Below are 10,863 nucleotides of genomic sequence, written 5' to 3' on the forward strand. Positions count from 1 at the left end.
AGGCTACACGGGGGACCTTTGTCTTTAGTTCCTTCATAGAGTGTTATTCACTAACAGCACTTGCCCCAACAGTCTGTTGGAGGCTACACGGGGGACCTTTGTCTTTAGTTCCTTCATAGAGTGTTACTCACGTCCATAAATGACGTCACGCGATTTTTTGACGATTTTTGACCTCCCCCCTCCCTACGTCACACGGCGTCACAAAAAGTCAGACCCCCCCCCTCAAATATGACGTCACATAGCTCTGCCCCCCCCCCAAAAAATATATAAAACTCGCTTCAAATCGCTTTAAACTATTGTTGTCATTGTAGTGCGCATTTAATGCGGCGCTGAACTCTGATGTTGTAGGAGAAAACATTTATTAAAAAGTCTGTTTAATTAAGCAGAACGTGTTGTCTGTATTCATTTATAAAGTTGCGCATTTTGACGTGACGTCACATTTCTCAAACCCCCTCCCCCCCTCGTCACACATCGTCACAAATGTCTGACCCTCCCCCCAGGTGCGTGACGTCATTTATGGACGGCCCCCTTCGGCCGAAGGTAAAACAAATCACCGAGACACACGCAAACGCAACGCTAACGCATCCTACTCGCAGGTACTCATTTGAGGCTGAGTCGACCTAGGGGAGGCCCAGGATCAGTTCAGGTCACCGGTGTTGGTGGTGGCCCAGAGCCGCCGTCGAGGGGGTGGGGTGGGGGATGGGTCGAACTCGGGTCGTCAGGTTCCGTAAACAAACCACCCAGACACAAACAACCAAACCGAGGCCAACACTCAACATTCTCTCCGTACGCGCGCACGGCTAACGCGGGACACGTGAGCCCCGGTGCCCGAGCTGGCCACTGATGACTAATTAACTAATTAACTCAGCCGGAGAATGGGGGAAAACATTAATCTGCAGGAATGTGTTTTAAACATTCGCCCGCTGCTCCAAACCTCCCTCTACCCCCCTCCTCTGTCTGTCTGTCACCCCCTGTCAATCATTCCCCTGGCACGGCACGGGTGAGAGGGTTGTGTTTTTTTCCACTGGATGTTTTGCCGAGCCGAGCCACACACCGATCCGTGCCACGCCGCCTGGCACGAGCCGAAGCACGGATTTGGCTCGGGGGGCCAAAGCCGGGCCACGGCCGTGGGTGGCTGACGATCCGTCGGCTGTCAGTGCGATGTCAAACGCGTTGCGGGCCACCGTGAAACCACCCCGGGCCATCGTAAAGTCACCCCAGGCCATTGTGAAGCCACCCCAGGCCATCGTAAAGTCACCCCAGGCCATCGTGAAACCACCCAGGGCCATCGTAAAACCACCGCAGGCCATCGTGAAACCACCCCGGGTCATGGTGAAGCCACCCATGCCATCGTGAAGCCACCCCGGCCATCGTGAAGCCACCCAGGGCCATCGTGAAGCCACCCAGGGCCATCGTGAAGTCACCCCAGGCCATCGTGAAGCCACCCCAGGCCATCGTGAAGCCACCCAGGGCCATCGTGAAACCACCCCGGCCATCGTGAAGCCACCCAGGGCCATCGTGAAACCACCCAGGGCCATCGTGAAGTCACCCCAGGCCATCGTGAAGCCACCCCAGGCCATCGTGAAGCCACCCCAGGCCATCGTGAAGCCACCCTGGGCCATCGTGAAGTCACCCCGGCCATCGTGAAGCCACCCCAGGCCATTGTGAAGCCACCCCGGCCATCGTGAAGTCACCCCGGCCATCGTGAAGCCACCCCAGGGCATCGCGAAGCCACCCCAGGCCATCGTGAAACCACCCAGGGCCATCGTGAAGCCACCCAGGCCATCGTGAAGCCACCCAGGCCATCGTGAAGCCACCCAGGCCATCGTGAAGCCACCCAGGCCATCGTGAAACCACCCGGGGCATCGTGAAACAACCCCGGCCATCGTGAAGCTACCACGGGCCATCGTGAAGCCACCCAGGCCATCGTGAAGCCACCCCAGGCCATCGTGAAGCCACCCCAGGCCATCGTGAAGCCACCCCAGGCCATCGTGAAGTCACCCCAGGCCATCGTGAAGTCACCCCAGGCCATCACGAAGCCACCCCAGGCCATCGTGAAGTCACCCCGGGCCATCGTGAAACCACCCCGGCCACCATGAAACCACCCCGGGGCATCATGAAACCACCCCGGGCCATCGTGAAACCACCCCGGGGCATCATGAAACCACCCCGGGGCATCATGAAACCACCCAGGCCATCGTGAAACCACACCAGGCCATCGTGAAGCCACCCAGGGCCATCGTGAAGTCACCCCAGGCCATCGTGAAGCCACCCCGGCTATCGTGAAGTCACCCCGGCCATCGTGAAGCCACCCAGGGCCATTGTGAAACCACCCAGGCCATCGTGAAGCCACCCAGGCCATCGTGAAACCACCCAGGCCATCGTGAAACCACCCAGGCCATCGTGAAGCCACCCAGGCCATTGTGAAACCACCCCGGCCATCGTGAAGTCACCCCGGCCATCGTGAAGCCACCCAGGGCCATCGTGAAGCCACGCCAGCCATCGTGAAGTCACCCAGGCCATCGTGAAGCCACCCAGGCCATCGTGAAACCACCCGGGGCATCGTGAAACAATCCCGGCCATCGTGAAGCTACCACGGGCCATCGTGAAGCCACCCAGGCCATCGTGAAGCCACCCCAGGCCATCGTGAAGTCACCCCAGGCCATCGTGAAGTTACCCCAGGCCATCACGAAGCCACCCCAGGCCATCGTGAAGTCACCCCGGGCCATCGTGAAACCACCCCGGCCACCATGAAACCACCCCGGGGCATCATGAAACCACCCCGGGGCATCATGAAACCACCCCGGGCCATCGTGAAACCACCCCGGGGCATCATGAAACCACCCCGGGCCATCGTGAAGTCACCCCGGCCATCGCAAAACCACCACGGGCCCTTCAGCCTCCTGCCAGCTCCTGCCGGCCGCTGTGGGGTTCCCACGCGGGACACCGCGAGCCTCTCAGGAGGTCGTTCGCCCGGTCATGGGGGCACCGCATGGCCAACGCAGCACAGGGGCCAGCGCGAGCAGCAGCAGAAGGGGGGGAGAGGCGGCCGGGTGATTGGTGGCCGACGACGCGAGCTGTGAATAGAGACGGCACGGCGGAGGTTAGCGTCATCGTCGACATCGTTCATACCGATCTATGACTAACTGAGCTAGCTCATGAGCTGACTATCTTGCTGACTTACTATCTAACTAGCTGACTACCTAGATAGCTATCCATCTACCTGGCTATCTATCCTGCTGACTATCTATCTATCTGACTATCCATCTAGTGGACTATCTATCTATCTGACATCCATCTAGTGGATTATCTATCTATCTGACTATCCATCTAGCGGACTATCTATCTACCTGACTATCCATCTAGCGGACTATGTATCTATCTGACTAGCCATCTAGTAGACTATCTATTTATCTGACTATCCATCTAGCGGACTATCTATCTATCTGACTATCCATATAGTGGACTATCTATCTGACTATCCATCTAGCGGACTATTTATCTGACTAGCCATCTAGTAGATTATCTATCTATCTGACTATCCATCTAGTGGACTATCTATCTGACTATCCATCTAGTGGACTATCTATCTGACTATCCATCTAGCGGACTATCTATCTATCTGACTATCCATCTAGTAGACTATCTATCTATCTGACTATCCATCTAGTAGACTATCTATCTATCTGACTATCCATCTAGCAGACTATCTATCTGACTATCCATCTAGCGGCCTATCTATCTGACTATCGATCTAGTGACTATCTATCTATCTATCTGACTATCCATCTAGTGACTATCTATCTATCTGACTATCCATCTAGCGGACTATCTATCTATCTGACTATCCATCTAGTAGACTATCTATCTATCTGACTATCCATCTAGTGGACTATCTATCTATCTGACTATCCATCTAGCGGACTATCTATCTATCTGACTATCCATCTAGTGGACTATCTGTCTGACTATCCATCTAGTGGGCTATCTATCTGACTATCCATCTAGTAGACTATCTATCTATCTGACTATCCATCTAGTGACTATCTATCTATCTGACTATCCATCTAGTAGACTATCTATCTCTCTGACTATCCATCTAGTGACTATCTATCTATCTGACTATCCATCTAGTGACTATCTATCTGACTATCCATCTAGTGGACTATCAATCTCTCTGACTATCCATCTAGTGACTATCTATCTATCTGACTATCCATCTAGTGACTATATATCTGACTATCCATCTAGTGGACTATCTATCTCTCTGACTATCCATCTAGTAGACTATCTATCTATCTGACTATCCATCTAGTGACTATCTATCTGACTATCAATCTAGTGGACTATCTATCTCTCTGACTATCCATCTAGTGACTATCTATCTATCTGACTATCCATCTAGTGACTATCTATCTGACTATCCATCTAGTTGACTATCTATCTCTCTGACTATCCATCTAGTAGACTATCTATCTATCTGACTATCCATCTAGTGACTATCTTTCTGACTATCCATCTAGTAGACTATCTATCTATATGACTATCCATCTAGTAGACTATCTATCTATCTGACTATCCATCTACTGGACTATCTATCTATCTGACTATCCATCTAGTGACTATCTATCTATCTGACTATCCATCTAGTAGACTATCTATCTCTCTGACTATCCATCTAGTGACTATCTATCTATCTGACTATCCATCTAGTGACTATCTATCTGACTATCCATCTAGTGGACTATCTATCTATCTGACTATCCATCTACTGGACTATCTATCTATCTGACTATCCATCTAGTGACTATCTATCGAGCTGACTATCCATCTAGTGACTATCTATCTATCTGACTATTCATCTAGTAGACTATCTATCTTACTATCCATCTAGTTGACTATCCATCTATCTGACTATCCATCTACTGGACTATCTATCTATCTGACTATCCATCTAGTGGACTATCTATCTGACTATCCATCTAGTGACTATCTATCTAGCTGACTATCCATCTTGTGACTATCTATCTCTCTGACTATCCATCTAGTAGACTATCTATCTATCTGACTATCCATCTAGTGACTATCTATCGAGCTGACTATCCATCTAGTGACTATCTATGTATCTGACTATCCATCTAGTGGACTATCTATCTCTCTGACTATCCATCTAGTGACTATCTATCTGACTATCCATCTAGTGGACTATCTATCTGACTATCCATCTACTGGACTATCTATCTACCTGACTATCCATCTAGTGGACTATCTATCTGACTATCCATCTAGTGACTATCTATCGAGCTGACTAACCAGCTGACCATCATTTTATATGGTGGGGGGGGGGGTTAGGTGTGGCGGGGTGGGCTGGCGGGGGGGGGGGGGAGCTGGGTGGGGGGGGTGTAGAGGGTGGGGGCTGGGGGGGCGGGGTGTGGAGGGGTGGGGGGGGTGTAGAGGGTGGGGGCTGGGGGGGGCGGGGTGTGGAGGGGTGGGGTGGGGGGTGTTACCCCGGTGACGGCGGCGATCCATGCCGAGTGAGCCGACACGCGCGTGAACACGGCCGGTTTGTGTGGCGTCGCGCAGCCTGCAGCCGACACGAAGCTCGTGACGCCGTGGAGCTGCCACGCGCTGCGGGCCCCCCCCACGCGGCAGCTCAGGGGGCCCCCCGAGTCTCCCTGCGGTGGGGGGCGGGGGGGAGATGAGGGAGGGAGGGCACGGGGTTGGGGTGGTGGTGTTGGTTGGCCAGGCAGGGTGACGAGGGGGTGTGGGGTTATCGGTGAGTGTGTGGGTGAGTGTGTGGGTGAGTGTGTGGGTGGGTGTGTGGGTGGGTGTGTGGGTGAGTGTGTGGGTGGGTGAGTGTGTGGGTGAGTGGGTGGGTGACTTCTTTGGTGAGTGGGTGGGTGAGTGTGTGGGTGAGTGTGTGGGTGAGTGGGTGGGTGACTTCTTTGGTGAGTGGGTGGGTGAGTGCGTGGGTGAGTGTGTGGGTGAGTGGGTGGGTGACTTCTTTGGTGAGTGGGTGGGTGAGTGCGTGGGTGAGTGTGTGGGTGAGTGGGTGGGTGACTTCTTTGGTGAGTGGGTGGGTGAGTGCGTGGGTGAGTGTGTGGGTGAGTGGGTGGGTGAGTGGGTGCGTGTGTGGGTGAGTGTGTGGGTGAGTGGGTGAGTGTGTGGGTGGGTGAGTGTGTAGGTGAGTGTGTGGGTGAGTGTGTGGGTGAGTGTGTGAGTGTGTGAGTGTGTGGGTGAGTGAGTGGGTGAGTGTGTGGGTGAGTGTGTGGGTGAGTGTGTGGGTGGGTGTGTGAGTGAGTGGGTGAGTGTGTGGGTGAGTGAGTGGGTGAGTGTGTGGGTGGGTGAGTGTGTGGGTGGGTGAGTGTGTGGGTGGGTGAGACTTTGTCTCTTAAGGCGACCCACCCCCTCGTGCCCTGTGCCGTTCTTTGTAGCCACTGCTCCTCACTAACAGCACTTGCCCCAACGCTCTGTTGGGGCTATACGGGGCGTCTTTGTCTTTGTGCATCAGAGCCCGTCTCAGCTAAGGGGACATCCACTGGGTCCGTACGCAGGGAGGGGGAGGGGGGAGCGGTGGGACAGAGGGAGCGGTGGGGCTGAGGGAGCGGTGGGACTGAGGGAGTGGTGGGGCTGGGGGAGTGGTGGGGGTGAGGGAGTGGTGGGACAGAGGGAGCGGTGGGGCTGAGGGAGCGGTGGGACTGAGGGAGTGGTGGGGCTGAGGGAGTGGTGGGACTGAGGGAGTGGTGGGACAGGGGGAGCGGTGGGGCTGAGGGAGTGGTGGGGCTGGGGGAGTGGTGGGGCTGGGGGAGTGGTGGGGCTGAGGGAGTGGTGGGGCTGAGGGAGTGGTGGGGCTGGGGGAGTGGTGGGGGTGAGGGAGTGGTGGGGCTGAGGGAGTGGTGGGGCTGAGGGAGTGGTGGGGCTGAGGGAGTGGTGGGGCTGAGGGAGTGGTGGGGCTGAGGGAGTGGTGGGGCTGGGGGAGCGGTGGGGCTGAGGGAGTGGTGGGACAGAGGGAGCGGTGGGGCTGGGGGAGTGGTGGGACAGGGGGAGCGATGGGGCTGGGTGAGTGGTGGGACTCTCTGTCTGCTCACGTCAATATTATTGATCTTTGGTGGTTTTCTGCGTGGATTAAATATTGGCCGTGCTACAGGATTCGGGGTGGGTGTAACTAGTCCTCGTGCCTACAGGGAGGGGTCAAGTTGTGACAGATTGTTGCTACCTACTCAATGGGTGTCCCCCACTCTGTGTGTCTCTGTCTCTGATTCGCTGTCTTTCTGTCTCTATCTGTCTCTTTGTATCTGCGTGTCTCTCTCTCTGTGTCGGTGTCTCTGTGTGTGTCTCTCTGCCTCGGTGTCTCTGTTGTCTCTGTGACGGTGTATCTGTGTTGGTGTCTCTCTGCGTGTGTCTCTCTGTGTCTGTGTCTCTGTCTCGGTGTCCCTGTCTCAGTGTCGGTGTCTCTGTGACGGTGTCTCTGTGACGGTGTCTCTGTGTCGGTGTCTCTGTGTCGGTGTCTCTGTGTCGGTGTCTCTGCGTGTCGCACGTTGCACACGGAGCGTGCGTCGCCCGCGCAGACGACGCGTTCTGTCGCGAGCGCTCCCCACCACGTGGCCTGCGAGCACGTGGCTGACGTCACAATGGGCAGCTCCGCCTCGCGCAGCTGCTGCGCCAGGGGGCCGTCCGCTGCAACAACAACAACAACATCAAAAACAACAACAGCATCAAAAACAACAACAGCAACAGCAGCATCAACAACAACAGCATCAGCAACAACAACAACAGCAGCATCAACAACAACAGCATCAGCAACAACAACATCAAAAACAACAACAACAGCATCAGCAACAACAACAACAGCAGCATCAACAACATCAAAAACAACAACAACAGCATCAGCAACAACAACAGCATCAGCAACAACAACAACAGCAGCATCAACAACAACAACATCAAAAACAACAGCATCAGCAACAACAACAGCATCAGCAACAACAACAGCAGCATCATCAACAACAAAAGCATCAACAACATCAAAAACAACAACAGCAGCATCAGCAACAACAACAGCATCAACAACAGCAACAACAGCAACAACAACACCAGCAGCAACAACAACAGCAGCAACAACAACAGCAGCAACAACAACAGCAGCAACAACGCGATGCTCAATTATACCGCGTGGACTCAATAGGAGCTATTTTAGAAGACGTCTCAAGCAATGGCCCTTTTTCACGACACAACTTTCTCTGCGTGTCTCTGCCGTATCTCTGCGTGTCTCTGCCGTATCTCTGCGTGTCTCTGCGTGTCTCTGCCGTGTCTCTGCGTGTCTCTGCCGTGTCTCTTCCGTGTCTCTGCGTGTCTCTGCCGTGTCTCTGCGTGTCTCTGCCGTGTCTCTTCCGTGTCTCTGCGTGTCTCTGCCGTGTCTCTGCGTGTCTCTGCCGTGTCTCTACCGTGTCTCTGCGTGTCTCTTCCGTGTCTCTGCGTGTCTCTGCAGTGTCTCTGCGTGTCTCTGCGTGTCTCTTCCGTGTCTCTGCCGTGTCTCTCCCGTGTCTCTGCCGTGTCTCTGCGTGTCTCTGCGTGTCTCTGCCGTGTCTCTGCGTGTCTCTACCGTGTCACTGCGTGTCTCTGTGTGTCTCTGCCGTGTCTCTGCCGTGTCTCTGCTTGTCTCTGCGTGTCTATGCCGTGTCTCTGCCGTGTCTCTGCCGTGTCTCTGCGTGTCTCTGTGTGTCTCTGACGTGTCTCTGCGTGTCTCTGCCGTGTCCCTGCCGTGTCTCTGCGTGTCCCTGCCGTGTCTCTGCCGTGTCTCTGCCGTGACCCCTGCCGTGTCTCTGCCGTGACCCCTGCCGTGACCCCTGCCGTGACCCCTGCCGTGACCCCTGCCGTGTCTCTGCCGTGTCCCTGCCGTGTCTCTGAGTGTCTCTGCCGTGACCCCTGCCGTGACCCCTGCCGTGTCTCTGCCGTGACCCCTGCCGTGACCCCCACCCACCGTGGGCTCTGCCCCAGCCCGTGGCCACGCACGTGGCCCCGGGCCCAAGCGCGGCCCAGGGCCCGGGCAGCGCCACGGGGCCGATGGAGGCGCTCAGAGGCACGGCAGAGCGCAGTTCGAGCAGCGCGATGTCGAACCTACACAGACACACACACAGATACACACAGATACACAGATACACACACACACAGATACACACACACATACACACTCAGACACACAGACATACATACACACATACACACACATACACACACACATACACACACACATACACACACATACACACACACACATACACACACATACATCAACAACAACCGCCATTCGCCACTAAGTGGCGGTGACGTCACCACGACGCTTGTGCCAGGCTATGTGCACCCTGAGGCCACGTGAAGTGTCGAACGCCCGCTGGCAGGAGGTCACGGGGCAGACCCAGGTGCCACGGGTCGACTGACTGAGATGACTGGCTGATGCACCACCTGTGCCCCCTACTGTGCCAACCTGCTGTGCTTTAGCCACCCGGCGCTCCGCTCGCTGTTGTGAGCGTCGCTCCTCCGCCCTCCGTTGTTGTTGGAGGGCGACTGCCTCCAACTGCCCAGTAGCATCCTTCACGAGCCTCCTCCACAGAGGCCGATCTTGACACCGCTGGTACCAGTCATCGGCAAGTCCACTCAGCTCCACGTCCTCCTGTACCACATCACTCCATCTCTTCTCTAGCCCGTGCCGCGCCCGCTTAGCCCCCTCAATCCGGCCAAACAAAAGCTGTTTCGGCATGCGGTGGCTGGGCATGCGGGCTACATGACCCAGCCATCGCAGCCTTGCCTGCCGGAGGAGCTCACCGATGGGACCCTGCCCAGATCTTATAGGGTTTGTGAGCTCCTCACACAATCCAGTCTGGTTAAACCCAGGATGGATCGTAGGCAGGCCAGCCTAAATGTTTCTAACCGGCGAAGATGTTCCATTAGGGGGGTCCACGTTTCGCAAGCGTAGAGAAGGGAGGGAATGACCGTGGCCGAGAAGACCTGAAGCTTAGTGCGGAGCGACAGACCAGGTAGCTTCCACACAGCGTTACGCAACCGATGAAAAGATATTGCCGCTCGACTGATTCGGAGTGAGACCTCTGCTGTTAAACTGGAGCCAGTCATAAGCACACTGCCCAGGTATGGGAAACTCTCCACTCTCTCCACAACTGCCCCATCACCGATTGGGAGTTGTGGGGGTGGAGTGTCCGATGGTACAAAATACCCAGGCAGGTGCTTAGTTTTGGTGGGGCTGATGGTAAGGCCCCACCTCTTAGTGGCACGCTCCAGTCTCAGCAGCAGCGTCTCCAACTCCTCCTCTGACTGAGCAGCTATTACCAAGTCATCAGCATACATAACGTGGTTGAGCAATAGGGAGCCATCCCTTGACCGCACCCGGGCATCGATTAGCCTCCCATTATATCTGTACCATATGGAGATTCCCCCGGTGCAGCTATTGAAGGCTTCACAAACTACGTGGTCAAAATAGATGTTAAATAATGTGGGAGCCAGAGGACATCCCTGTCGCACCCCAAGGTGTACAGGGAATGGCTCTGACTCCCGGCCACGTAGTTTTACCCGGGCCCGCTCACCATCATGAAGGTCCTTAATGATCGTGAGCAGAGGGTCAGGTACTCCAAAAGCACGAAGAACAACCCAGAGCCCAGGCCTACTGATGGTATCATAGGCCTTGACCAGGTCAATAAAGCAGAGATGTAGGTCTTGTTGGAATTCCCTACACCTCTGCTGTAGCAGACGGACAGAAAATATGGCATCTGTGCAGGACCGCCCTTTCCTGAAACCGCATTGGGGCTCCGCAAGCCTCTCCTCAGCGTGCCTGGCAAGGCGATGCTGAATAAT

At 55.2% G+C, this 10,863-nt stretch overlaps 1 protein-coding gene across 1 annotated transcript in view; it reads right to left on the minus strand.

Moving 5' to 3' along the window:
* Positions 1 to 373: 373 nt before the first annotated feature.
* Positions 374 to 10,863, minus strand: part of LOC116958261 (elastase-1-like) — a 36,857-nt gene continuing 26,367 nt past the window's right edge. The window contains exons 4-7 of the mRNA XM_032980788.2: positions 8,981 to 9,117; positions 7,538 to 7,677; positions 5,508 to 5,675; positions 374 to 3,077 (exon numbers count right to left, since the gene is read on the minus strand). Of these exons, the coding sequence (XP_032836679.2) occupies positions 2,958 to 3,077; positions 5,508 to 5,675; positions 7,538 to 7,677; positions 8,981 to 9,117 (565 nt within the window). The 3' untranslated portion in view covers positions 374 to 2,957. The remainder of the gene's footprint in view (positions 3,078 to 5,507; positions 5,676 to 7,537; positions 7,678 to 8,980; positions 9,118 to 10,863) is intronic.

The sequence above is a fragment of the Petromyzon marinus genome, chromosome 74 (assembly GCF_048934315.1).
Source record: "Petromyzon marinus isolate PM22_M1 ecotype Great Lakes invasive population chromosome 74, UKy_Petmar_22M1.pri1.0, whole genome shotgun sequence".
Classification (NCBI taxonomy): domain Eukaryota; kingdom Metazoa; phylum Chordata; class Hyperoartia; order Petromyzontiformes; family Petromyzontidae; genus Petromyzon; species Petromyzon marinus.